General features: G+C 56.2%; 1 protein-coding gene across 4 annotated transcripts in view; it reads right to left on the minus strand.

Annotated features, from left to right (window-relative positions):
• Window positions 1-13,491, minus strand: part of SLC35B2 (solute carrier family 35 member B2) — a 15,378-nt gene continuing 1,887 nt past the window's right edge. Inside the window, exons 2-5 of one of the 4 annotated variants that reach the window (XM_073338511.2) lie at window positions 12,096-13,456; window positions 4,490-4,683; window positions 3,780-3,940; window positions 1-2,216 (exon numbers count right to left, since the gene is read on the minus strand). In XM_073338511.2, the coding sequence (XP_073194612.1) occupies window positions 1,278-2,216; window positions 3,780-3,940; window positions 4,490-4,683; window positions 12,096-12,190 (1,389 nt within the window). In that variant the 5' untranslated portion in view covers window positions 12,191-13,456 and the 3' untranslated portion in view covers window positions 1-1,277. Of the gene's footprint in view, window positions 2,217-3,779; window positions 3,941-4,489; window positions 5,461-10,174; window positions 10,325-12,095; window positions 13,457-13,491 lie in introns of those variants that run through there. The other 3 variants (XM_073338514.2, XM_073338512.2, XM_073338513.2) reach the window with 3 other exon arrangements.

Consider the following 13,491-nt stretch of genomic DNA (forward strand, 5'->3'; position numbering starts at 1 on the left):
TTTGCAGCAGCTTTTTAATTTAATAAAATAAAAAGAGACCAAGTTGCATTTTAAAAGTACCCAAACCATTCCCCTAGCAGATGGGGGGGCCCGGTCTGTTTGGAGACAAAACAGTTACTGCGTCAAACCCAGGTTCCCGAGGTGTAGCCAGGGCAAGTGGCTCCCTGCACCCAGGATTGAGAGCAGCCCCGTGCAGGGAAAAGGAACCTGGCTGGGCTTTGTCCTGTCTCTGGGATCGCTGCATATCACATAGCCCTCGCCAGGCTGCTGAGTGGGCTGATGCTGGCACCTCCTGCTTGCAGGAAAAAGAGAAACAAGGAGGGATATTTCAGGAAGGGGATCTTTGTGCTTTTCTAAACGGTAGGAGCCAATTCCAAATTCCCAAAGCCAGAGAGCAGAAAGCGCTTTCAGGGGATCCTGGGCGTTCTAGTTCAAACCCATGACAAGAGTAAACGTAAACGAGAAAGGAAAAGCAGCACAAAATGCAAACAGAATGGAGCCTGCGTGCATCACAGCGTAAGAGCCGGGCCAGGAGACAGAAATGGAGAAGGCTCCCAGCAGGGACAGCGTAGTGCATTGACCTGCCACAAATCCAGACTGTTATACAGCAGCTCTTTTACCAGCCCTGGAATGGGATGTTGCTAGGGAGGCCCCACGCTCCTGCCCCATTCCCTACAGTGCCTCCTGTTGGAAAGGCTGGGACTGACGTAGCTGGGAGCCCCCCCCGCGTCCAGCCAGCACTCCTGCCTCACTCCCTACACCACCTGCTGCTGGGGCAGGCCGAGACTGGAGCTTCCATCCCAATCATACATATTTGTAAAGAAAAATGATAGTGTTTTCTTGCCGTTCCCTGCTATCGGCTCTGTAGTGAGGAAAGAAATGGGGAGTGAAGCTGGAGACAAGAAAGTGCCAGGGAATAAAGCTCCGTTGTTCATAAATAATCTTAAAGAGAAGCCCCAAGTACCAGATGGAGCTAGGGCAGGAGTTAACCCCCCTGCACACCTGGGAACTAGACCTGCCCCCTGCTCCCTTCCTGGGGCCATCTCAGGGAATTGAAATACTCAGACCTATTAAGGCAACAGGAGAAAGGTGCGGTGGAGGCCCGGAAAGCACCTCGCTTCCTCCAAGCCCACTCCAGCTCCTTGTCCAGGAAAAGCAGTTGGCAAAGGGAGTCATTGTTTCTCCCCCACTCCTCAGTAGGTTCATGAAGAGAAGAGAAATAAAGCAAGTGCCCTGCAGTGGGAGAGGGGAGGAGGGCACAGTCTGTGCCACGGCCCCTAAACCTTCTGTACTGGGACCTCACTGGCGGGCAGCTTCTTGCTACGCTTCTTCATGCGGCTGCGGGCATAGACACGCAGGAAGAGAGCCATAAAGACCACGGCCACGCCCAGCCCACCCACCACGGTGATGGCGTGCCCGTAGATGAGGCAGGAGAGCAGAATGGCAAAAGCTTGGCGCAGCGTCATGATGATGGTGAAGACGGCCGCCCCGAACTGATTGATGGTGTAGAAGATGAAGAGCTGGCCAAAGGCGGAGCAGATGGACAGCAGCACGGCGTGGACCGCGAACTCGGAGTGGCGGGCCATGAAGCGGGCTGATTCCAGAAGGGCGCCCTGCTCCAGCAGCGAGCCCATCGTGAAGAGGCAGGAGAAGACGTTCACCCCAAACATCATCTGCACCGGGGACATCTTGTAGGTGAAGAGGGCGTCCTGCCAGTTGGAGGTGAAGCTGTCGAAGACAATGTAGCCAGCCAGGAGGACCACGCCTGAGAAGGTGGTGACGGTGGAGAGGTGCTTGTCGGGGGCGCTGGAGAGCAGAAACATGCTGACCCCCACCGAGATAAGCACCGCCGTTAGGTACTCCCAGTACTCATAGCTCTTGCGCGACACCAGCTTGCCCATCAGCATGACTGGGATCACCTTGGAGGCCTTGGCCAGCACCTGGGTAGGGAAGCTGATGTACTTGAGTGCCTCGTATTGGCACCAGCTGCTGAGGATGTTGGAGAGTGAGGCAAAAGAATACTTGTACATGGGGGCGCCGTGGCGCGGCTGCTTGGTCAGGGCACAATACAGGCCTGCTACGGTGAAGGCCAGGATCCGGTTCATGAAGACCAGGAACTGGGAGTCTTTGAACTTCTCGCCAGGATTGGTCTCAGTGGCCCCATATGTCCGGGTCATGACACGCTCCTGGAGGACACCCCACGTCAGGTAGGAAGCCTGCAAGGCACAAAGAGCAGAGGGTGAGTGAGGAGTAGGGATGGCAGCCAGCAGCCACCACATGCAGGGAGGAACAGGCCTGTCTGAGCATCTCTCCATTTGCAGCCAGCAGGGACCTGGCCCCCCCCACTGCATACCCAATGCACCCAGCAAGGAGATGGTGCCTGCCGCCGCCATCACGTCAGCAGTGAACCAGCCTGCCCAGCTACTTCATCCTCACTCCCACTGCCCCCACCAGAGAGCCAGCGGAGAAGTCAGCCTGGCTCCTGCCCAGCTGTGTGCAGAGGGATCAATGGGCAGCATTTCATTATGCACAGATCTGGAGAGCACTCTCCACCCAAGGGCAGCTCCCCCTACAGTTAAGGCTATAAATAAATACCCAGTGAAAAACGTGTTCTGGCTCTCGAGTGCACAGCCACAAACTCAAACAACACAGGAAGTGACAAAGCAAGCATCCCAGCTGTCGCATTAACTCTGCCCTTGTACACTTTATGGGATACACTTCACAAGATAAACAGTTCTGTATTAAGCTGGCCGTTTAACCAGAAAAACAGGAATAGACAACATGGCAAAGACGTGCCCAAGATCCTGATGTCAGCGGAACCTTCACGCTGCAGTTCCTGTTCTTTAACTCTGTAGCCTCGGTGGTGTATTAACACAGGTTTTTGCAGGTTTTGTATTAACACAGGTTTTCCTAGGTCATTTCTTAAATAAAAACCAATTCTAATTGCAAACCTAGCAGAGGAAACTGCCCTCCATGACGGCTAACATATGTCCATCGATGTACTTACATTGCCCTGCTGCCACAGTATCGGAGCTCCTCACAGACATAATGGAGTTATTCTCCTACCTCCCACTGTACCGCTAGGAAACTGACATACAGAGAGATAAAGTGACTTGCCCTAAATCACACAGCGAGTCTGTGACAGAACCAGGAACTGAACGTTGATCTCCTGAGTCCCCATCCAGTGCCTTCACCACGAGGCAGTTCCTCCTCTCATTGTTCAGGCGGCATTTCGGGCATTTTTCCCGTAGCTGTGACTCAGAGAAGCAGGATCACAGTTTCCTATTCATCTCAGCAGAACTCAAACACCAGAGAGATTTTTTTCAGTTTCCTAATAAAATCTACCTGTGGGCAGAACCTGAGCTTAGGACATTCCAGTCCCAGAGGTGAGAACACGGGTTAAACTGTGTAGTGCTCTGATGCATGAAGCACAGTGCGGGGGGCCAAACAGCATTCAAAAACCACTTCTAAATGGCAGCAGCTCACCCATCCAGGTGTGTGGAGAGCAGAAAGACAATAACTTCCAACCCACCCGACGCTGGCTGAATGGTTCTCCAAGACACCCAAAGGGCCACGCTGGCAACCAGCCTGGAGCACACAAAAAAGGAGTGCCCCACAGAGACTCCGTGTCCCAGCATGCAATGCTGCCAGGCAAAACTCCATGAGAACACTGGATGCTGGGACTCAGTCTCTTGAGGCCACTAACTGGCAACCTGTGCCAGGTCATAGCTCCATCTCCGCCCCATGGCAGGATGGCCATGAACACGTCAGGGCTCTACCTGGAGGCCAGCAGCACAGAAGAGCAGCTTGAGGACCTGCTGGGCCGTTGAGGACTCCATGGTCTCATTCCGGGCTGCCAGGGAGACATCATCTGGGTGTGCGGACTTGGCCTCGCTGCCAAAGACGCATGACTTGATGATGGGGAAGCAAATGCCACGGCCTGGAAGGTTGAGAGAACCAGGGAGGTCACGTTAACTCAGGAGGAAGGCTTTCTTCCCACCCACCCACCAACCTGTCTGGGCTGTGGCAAGGTAGAGCCTGGGGCCTTCTGTGGGCTGCATCTATAAAGCACCTTCAATTGGCTTGCTCACCACCCCCCCCAATCCTCCTTTGCCAACAGGGCCCTTCCCAGCTGAGAACAGACACTAGGCAGGTGCCCAGAGCCGAGAGCTCACCCATTTGCAGATCTGAGGGGCTCTGCACATTACCCACAGTGCTCTATGTTGGTTGCCTTTAACAGATTCCAGAATATCTAACAGGAAACAGCCACAGTTGAGATAAAGCCATGCAGATGAGCTAGATGAGTTTAGCCGTCTCTGGGTAGCCCCTAGCTGGCACTGAAGCAGTGAGAGAGCTCTGCAAGGGGCTCAGGGCTGGAACAACAGAGAGGTAGAGGAGCTGGGGTTTGGAACTGAGGTGCATTGGCGGAGGTCTGAGGCGAGCCCAGGGGGACAGAGGTTGGAATTGAGGTGCATTGGACCCCTCTTACCTGTCTCCAGGTAATTCTTTCTCTTGAAGTACTGGATGAGCAGAAACCCTGGTACCATGATGCTCGCATAGCCCGCAGCATTGAGGAAGAACCGGAAGAGCCAGAAGTCCCCCCACGAGTCCTGTAGGGCGGCTGATACGACGTCACTGGCAGCCATGGTGGGGACAGCAGTCAGCACGACAGCCAGGCACAACCTGCCAAGAGATGGCAATCTGGGCGGGGAGCTGCAGGGGGGGCCAATGGCCCAGCCAAAAACACTCGGGATGTGCCACAGCACATGCGGCCTGTGGCAGATTTCCCCACCCCCCACGGCTCAGGAGCCATTCAGCACACCAACGAACACAGAGATCAGCACTTTCCTATGGCTTTGCGAGGATTCCTACCACCTTCCCAGTCACCACGTCAGCAGCAAGCTGGGAGTGTAAGATCCCCTTCCCCTGCTTTGAGAGTTACCCAGGTGCACCTTCAACACGGGACACTGTGATCAAAGTTCACCCCAAATGGAACATTGGTGTAAGTCACCAGGGAACACGGGAAACTTCTCAGTTTAAATGTGTCCTGGCTAAATTCCATTCAGCCTCCCCAGTTTCAGCTGGGCACAAGAGTCTTCCTCCCTTCTCATTCGGTGTTGCTGTGAGCCTGCCAAACAGTTGTTGCATCCACCACCAGGGCGACGTTTTGGGGTGGGTGAAGCAATTTCAGTGTGCAGGGCACTTGGAGGTCAAGGGCACAAGAGAAAGGAATGTTGTTTGCTCAGGATTTCGGAGCCAGGATGTTTGCACCTCTGAACATTCAGGCTCTCGGAGTGTCTGGGATGGTGCTAGTGACATGGCTTTAGACACACACTAGCTCCAAATACTTTTCCTCTTTGGGGCTCTCACTGGCAGGTGTTTCATCTTCAGCCAATCTTTTATTGGGAGGAAAGGGGGAAGCCAGGAAATGGAAGCAGCAGCTCCTGTTTCAGCACCTTCCTGTAAAGCAAACAACAGCTGTGGCTCAGGGGAGGGCCCAGCTGGGAGTTCCCCCTCACACATCCTGCTGCAGCAGGTGGAGGTGGGACTGGGAGGGGGAAGAACTTCTGGGGCTCTCAGGGGAAAAGGGGAGAGCGGTGACCGGACACACACAGCTTAGAACGTGCAAGGCCATTCACTAGAGCTGAAATCACCAAGGCTCATCCTCAACGCCAGAGAGCGCGTCTGGGCATCTGGGCTCAGGAACTTTCCCATAGGCATCTGGGGTGGGAATTTTAACACCACCCTCCTTGGGAGTATCCAGCATTCACACAACACTGACTTAGCCACTAATCTGCCACCATTAACACAGTAGGGGTCCACAGGGACCGACTGGGGTTCTCCCCTCAACAGGATAGGCCCAGTATTGCCCTCACCTCTAACTCATATCCTGGGACAGCGTTACATTACAAGAACAGGAACAAGGCCTGCATGGAAGGTGGGGATCTGGATCAGTGGATGCTGGGGTCGCTGCATCCCCAAAACGATGACTTTCTATATACACATCTGCCCATGGCAATTAGACTAGGTCAGAGCCACCTACTAACTGAGATCAGGGCAGTGGAGGGTCAGGACTCCTGGGTTCTATTCCTGGCAATTGCTGACTCAATCTATGGCCTTGGGCAAGTCCCTTCCCCGGTTCACGCCTCAGTTTCCCTGGTTGTAAAACAGAGATGATGATAGTCTCTTCCCTCAGGGGCTGCAAGCCTGAATTAATGTCTCAACTGCTGCAAGGTCCTCTCATGGAAGGGGCCAGAGAAGGGTAAAGTGTTCATTATAACAGAAGTGCATTGACGGGTCCCCTAGGGAGCCTCCTTAGAGGACACTGCAGTATCAGGGCTATGGGGATCATGGATATAAATTTAACCCTTAGCAGCCTAGAGGAAAGACAGGAAAGAAAGTTGCCTTTGACATCCCACCACCTACAACCCCTCCCTTCCCTCTCAGGGAAAGACCTGTGTGGCATTTCCGTTCCCCAAACAGCCTTGGGAAAAACAATGAGGAGTCCTTGTGACCTTAGAGACTTCAATTTATTTGGGCTAGAATCCACTTCCCAAACTGTAAGGACCTTGTCAAGATAGACACCACAATTTGCACAGAAAATTCCCTTCCTCATGTGACTAACAATACAGAAACTCTCAACCCAGAGAGAAGTTCAAACCACTGCTCCTCTCTGGTTCACATGCATTAGCACAAGCTGCAACAGCTGGGTGCTGACAACAGGGGGACAGTTCGATAACCCTGGTTTCCCTACGGAAGAGGGCCCTGAGAACATTTCTGTGCAGGCTGGGTTCTCGCTAGTGACATTGAGGGCATCACTGACTTAGCACCATCCCACAGAAATCCCACCTCTGCTCCCCTCATTAGCATCTCCTGCAGCAAGGGACACAGACACACGGGGTTCTTGTAATTTAACCCCTGGGCCCAACCGTAGACATGGGGTGAAAGTACATACACACCCCCACCTGATTTGTCTGAATTGTCCTCATTCAAAATTAAATCCTCATTGATCACAGTGGCCCTGGTACCGTGGGCACTGGAGAGGGGCCAGCAGGAGAAGTGCCCCCTGCTTCATTGAGGTCAGATTTAAACTAGATTGAACTGCAGGATTGGGGTCAGGGCTAGCAGACATGGTGTGCCCCTCTCACCTGATACTTGGCCCAGCAGCTGTGCTGAGGACAGCAGGAGGGGTCAGCTGGGGCGAGAGCTAAGGTCAGCCTCCACCACTGGTAATCCCTAGGACTGGGGAGATTTCAGAGAGGGCGAGTGATAAATGGTTTGGTTGTTGGGTGGTGTCTGCTGATGCCTCCCTGCCCCATCCAGGCCCCCGTGGGAGGAGTAACAGCTCTGGTATCCCAGGCCCACAGCCAAGGGGAGGGTGCAGCCGGACAATGGCTCGTTCTATCCCTGCAGCTAGCAGGCCCCACCAGACAATTCCACACACCAGGTCCCTCCCCTCTCCAACAGGGTGGCTCGTGTTACAGGTAGCACCACACAGCCGCAGCTCGGCAGCACTCACCAGGCATGAAAGGAGCTTTCATAGGCTCAGGCCCACAGAGCAGCCAGGAAATTGGGCGGACAAACTCAGCTACTGTTCCCCTTCCCAGAGACGGGGCAGCTTTCTGACGCACAATCCCAGAGCCAGGGCGGGACAGAGCCCCTGACCCTCCCCTCCCGCTGGAGTTTCTAACTTAGCCTTTCAGGCACCTCAGTACTTGGGCCCTGGACTAGGAGTGCAGAGTAAAACGCACCTAACCTAGCTCAGCTCTAAGACCACAGGGAAGGGGAGAGAGGAACCCTTAGAACATAACAAATCCCCTTGCCCCATGGGCTCCCTCAGTCACAACCTGCAGCCCCCACCCTGCTGTTCCAGCCCTGGGTTCCCCCCACCCCCAGCTCAGCCAGTGCCCCATAATCCTGACCCACAGCCTCCTACTATCCCCATGCTGGGCTCCTCACATGCAGCTCCACCCATGCTCCTCACTCCTGACCACCCCATGCCTGACACAGCTGCTGATGCCTATTTAGAGAGGCCAAACCAGATGTGAGTGCCATTTGCAGTGACTTTTCTTCAATTCCTTGTGGAGTGGGAGATCTCATGACCGGTTATGTTCATCCGCCCAGTGGGAGTTCCCATCCCACCCAACGGACGAGCCATAGCCCCTGGATTCCTTCAGCTGACTGGCCTTGGCAGTGCCTGATCTGCCAGCAGCATGGAGTCTGGAGTGAGGGGGCGCATGGGCTGCAACAAGTCTCTCCCTCAGCAGCCTTCAGGACCATGGTGAGCTTGGCAGACCTTATCTAGCTCCCTGTGCAGAGTATTACCAGCAGGACACTCTTGCGGTGGTGGAACAGAGGGTGTCAACACCACTCAGTCAACAAGGGAAGGGCCTGGCTCCAGGAGACCTTGGGCTTCTCTGGCCTGTGAGGGGGCACTCTGATCTGGGGGGACCATTTCTTGCTTCAAAGGTTTTAAGGGGGTTTTAAGCTTCCCCCCCCCCCCAGAACTAACAGGTGGTGCCAAGTTACCAGCATTCTCCCTTTTTTGATTTGTCTAGTAGGGCCAGATTTTCCAAGAGAGCTCAGTGCTCTATAGAAAATCAGGCCATGAGCATCACAGTGGGAACGGAGTGCTACAGAAAATATGCTCCTGACTCTGGTGCCTCAGTGGGAGCTGAGCACTTGACAATCTGGCCCCGAATGAGCATGCTGAGCTCTTTTGAAAAGAGCTGCCCCTCTGCAGTGATCAGGCCTGGGACAGTCCTAGCCAGGCCATGGGGACTCTGGAGAACACCTTAGGAGAAGGGAAAAGCTTGGAAACTAAGGGCTGTGACTGGCGGCTGAGCCCAGGGAAATCTAGTTCCAGCCAGTCCTGATCTAAGTGTCACATACCACCAGAGGAGCCATTCTCAGGGGGATCCCCTGAATTACTCCTTCCTCCAGCAGAAGGGTTCTCAACCTTTTCCTTTCTGAGGCCCCCCCAACATGCTATACAAACTCCATGTCCCACCTGTGCCACAACAACTGGTTTTCTGCATATAAATGCCAAGACCAGCATAAGGGAGTGGCAAGCAGGGTGACTGCCCAGGGCCCCGTGCCACCGGGGACACCGTGAAGCTAAGCTGCTCAGGCTTTGGCTTTAGCCCTGGGTGGTAGGGCTTGGGGCCCTGGGCCGCAGTCCTGTGCAGCGGGGCTTTGGCTTTCTGTCGTGGGTCCTAGTGAGTCTAAGACCGGCCCTGCTTGGCAGACTCCCTGAAACCAGCTGGCGGCCTCCCAAGGGGGCCCAGACCCCTCATTGAGAATCACTGCGCCAGCATACTGGAGCCATTGGTCAATTTGCCCAGTGAGACCCAGACCCCGCAGACACCGAGCACCCCTAGAAAGCATGGAACCTACCCCGCACGCGCACACACAGGCAACTTCCAGGGAAAAACCTCTTCACTGGCTCAATCCCACCAGCCTCTGGGGGCTCTACCCCAAAACCAGAGCCCTCCTTAGGGACTGCTGCTAATAAAGGCCTCGTCCTGGACACACATGGCCACAAGGACCCTGCAGGCCAGAGGCAGATGCCCTGCGCTGTTCCCACCACGCCACAAACGGAGATGTCACCACAAGCAAGGCATGGCTGCCCACTTCCCCAATTCAGGCTTGGGCCAAGACGTGGCTCAGGGAAAGGGCCCGCAGGGGCTAATCTAGTCGCCGGCTCCTCTAGGCAAGTGCCAGCCCTGCCTCGGGCAGCTGCCCAACCACCCACCTGTGGCCGGGGCAGGCAGCAGCGCTCGGGGCCCGCTCCCGCCCCAGGGCTGCTGTACGGGGACGCGCTGGGAGGGTGACAGCCAGGCTGAGCGCCCCGCTCCAGCACGGACTCGGGTCTGCCCAGCCCCCTGGAGCCGCCCAGCCCTGCAGCAGGGGCCAGCCCGGGCCCGGATCGGGACCTCCCCGGGGAGCCTGCCCCTGCCCCCGCCCCCGGGCTGAGCCCCGCTGCAGGAGGCGGCTGCCCCACAGCCCTCCCCAAACCGGCTCCGCTCCGTGGCCAGCGGGGCTCCAGCCGGGGCCGGCCGCTCCCCACACAGAGGCCCCCAGAGCCGCTGCCCCCCGCCCCGGCGGGGCCCGGGCGCGGAGCCAGCGCTGCGGCCGGCGGGATCCAAGCTCCCCCCGGAGCCCCCGCCCCCACCTGCGGCCCAAGCTGCCGGCCGGGCCGGTGCGCGCGGCTCCGCGGCCGCCCCGCGCGCCCATGAGCTCCCCGCGGCGGCTGCGTCCAGTCCGGCGGGCGGCGGCGGCGGCGGCAGAGACAGGGACAGGGACCGCGCCGCTCGGCCCAGAGCGCAGCCGCGCCGCTCCCCACAGCGCCGCCCGGCGGCCGGGAGGGGCCCCGAGGGCAGGAGCCTCGGGGGAGTGACCCAGCCCGTGCCTCGGCCAGCGAAGGGGAAACGGCTTGGGGGGCAGAGCGGGGCAGCAGGGGGCTGCGGGTGGGGGTCGAGGGGCATCAGCGGGGAAGGGATAGTGGGGGGCAGCAGGGGGCTGTGGGTGAGGGGCACAGTGGGGGGGGCAGTAGGGGGCTGTGGGTGAGGGTTGAGGGGCACAGTGGGGGGGCAGCAGGGGGCTGTGGGTGAGGGTCAAGGGGCATCAGTGGGGGTGGGCAGAGTGGGGCAGCAGGTGCGGTCGAGGGGCATCAGTGGGGGGGGGGAAAGAGTGGGGCAGCAGGGGGCTGTGGGAGGGGGGTTCAAGGGCCTGATCAGTGCTGGGGGGGACAAAGTGAGGTAGCAGGGTACTGAGTAGAAGCAGGTTTAATTTTATTGGGGCCCAGGACACAGAACATTTGGGTCCCGCATACCCAGGGCCCCCGAGCACAGGCCACATGGGCCCCTGTGTTAATCCATCACTGCAAAACTGCAACTCGCACAGCTGCTGGTGTCTCCCTCTGGGTGCAGGCTTCAGGAGCAGAAACAGCCTCCTGCTGCCTCCCAGCACCGGGAGTGGCTCCTTTATACTACTAGCACAAGCTGCTTGGGGCTTGGCAGCGCCGACAAACTCATGAGTCAGAAGCAGCCACAGTTAGGCCAGAAGATTGCCGGTCACCCCCATTAAGTAGCTTTAGTGGCCTTGCAGCCAGAGCGAGCCCCTCAGGGGCAGAGACTGCCTCCAGCCCCCCCAGGCCCTCGAGGGAGCACTGAGGCATGCAGGGAACATGGAGATAAAGTTCAGTCCAGAGCCTCCTGCACCAGCCCTGCACTGGGATTCAAGCTCCAGTGCTCACCACATCTCCAGGAGGCAGCAAGCATGGGGTCTCTTACAATGGGGGCTCATGCCTGGGGCAGGGAGCGGCTTTCAGTTCAGTCATACACCTTTCAGCAGAGAGCTGGGCTGCAGGCAGTGGCTGCCCCAGAAGGCACATGGAACCCCGCCCTGGGAACAGCATAGCCTGCGCCCAACCTTGGCCCAGCAGCCTGGGGCAGCGGCCCAGGGCCAACAGAGCTCAACTGGGGTAAGGTCACACGCTGAAGTGGATTTGCCTTAGAGAGGCACTCGGATCCCTCCCCCCATGTGCCTGTGCCTCCCTCCACAGCCCCCTGGGGCTGCTCCCTGAAGGACAGTCCCAGTCTGTTGGAGACAAAGCAGGGCTTCCAGGAGGTTGTAACCCATCACTTGCTCCCTCCTCCTCCCGGGACAGTGAGTCCAATCTCCACACACTGCTGTAGCCAGTGCAGCTTGGTGTCAGCTATCCACCAATCCCTGCCCCATGGGAAAGCGGGGAGATCAATCTCTATGTGCCACTCAGTTCCTGGCCTCACTGCTGACAAATTGGGAGCCAATCAGTGCCCCTGGGGATGGGAACCTCAGGGAATAGGACCCTCCCTGCCCTTCCCAAACAAATTTCAATTAGGCCACCAAAGCAGCACCAGATCCCACTCTGGTTTCAAACCCTTGGCCTAGAGATGAAATGCACCACAGAAGAAAAAGCCTTTGCCCTTTCCTAGCCCAATCACAGGATTCCAGGGTGTTTTACCCACTCCACTTCAGGACGGGGAGGGCGTCCATCAGTCTCCCCATTGTATAGAATAGGATGCTGAGGCAGCGAGGAGGAATTTACTCACCTAGGAACATCATAAAGTAGTTGCAGAGATAACTGAGGGATAGAAGCCTGAAGCCCTGGCTGCCAATCTCCTCCCCTAGCCATCAGAATGGCCATTCTGGGTCAGACCAATGGTCCATCTAGCCCAGTATCCTGTCTTCCAATGGTGGCTGGTGCCAGATACTTCAAAGGGAAGGAACAGAAGGCAACTATCAAGCGATTCATCCAGTCAACCAGTCCCAGCTTCTGGCAGTCAGAGGCCTGGGGACACCCAGAGCATGGGGTTGTGTCCATGACCACCTTAGCTAACAGCTAGTGATGGACCTAGCCTCCCATGAATTTATCAATTTCTTTTTTAAACCCTATTACAGTGTTGGCTTTCGCAACATGCCCTCAACAAATTCCACAGTGTGACTGCGTTGTGAGAAGTACGGTCCTTTTGTTTTAAACATGGTGCCTGTTCATTTCATTGGGTAAATAACACTTTCTTATTTGTTTTCTCCACACCATTCATGATGTTATAGACCTTTATCATAACCCCTTAGGCGGCTCTTTTCCAAGCTGAAAAGTCCTAGTCTTTTTAATCTCTCCTCCGTGGGAAGCTGTTCCATACCCTTAACTATTTTGTTGTCCTTCTCTGTACCTTTTCCGAGATGGGGCGACCAGAACCATACACCGTCTTCAAGATGTGGGCATACCATGGAGTTATAGAGGCATTGTGGTATTTTCTAATTTATCTATCCCTTTCCTAATGGTTCCTAACATTGTTAACTTTTTTTGATGGCCGCTGCACATTGAGCAGACATTGTCTGACAGCTATCCATAGTGACTCTACCATCTCTTACTTGATTAGTAACAGCTAATTTAGACCCCATCATTTTATATGTATAGTTGAGATTATGTTTTCCAATGTGCATTTCTTCACATTAGCAACACTGAATTTCATCTGCCATTTTGTTGCCCAGTCACCCAGTTTTGTGAGACACCAGTCCACACTCCCCTCCTGCAGTTGAGAATAGAGCCCAAAAGCGTTGACTGCCAGGCCTCTGCTCTCACCACTTCGGTCCTCCGAGCCACACAAGGTCCTGCAGAAAGCTGTTTGGAATGATCCAAGTGCAACTCGGCCAACGAAGGCCCCAGTTTGTTTGTTTGCCTTTGGGACAAGGACCGAATGGGCACCGCTCCAGCCTGGCACCCAGAATTCTCCAGGCCCTGTCCTAGCACACTGGTGGTCAGCCTCCACCAACAGGCTCAGGGCACATGTACTTCCAGAACCACAGCTCCAGCACTTGCACCATCCTGCTGCCATGACTTCACCCCAGCTCCCAGAGCGCCTCCTTTGGGGGCTGAGTAGTGGCAGCCCCCCTGGGCTGGCTGCTTCCTCTGCACAGAGCCATGAGAGAGGGGAAGAAGAGTGG

Source organism: Lepidochelys kempii, chromosome 3 (assembly GCF_965140285.1).
Source record: "Lepidochelys kempii isolate rLepKem1 chromosome 3, rLepKem1.hap1, whole genome shotgun sequence".
Lineage (NCBI taxonomy): Eukaryota > Metazoa > Chordata > Testudines > Cheloniidae > Lepidochelys > Lepidochelys kempii.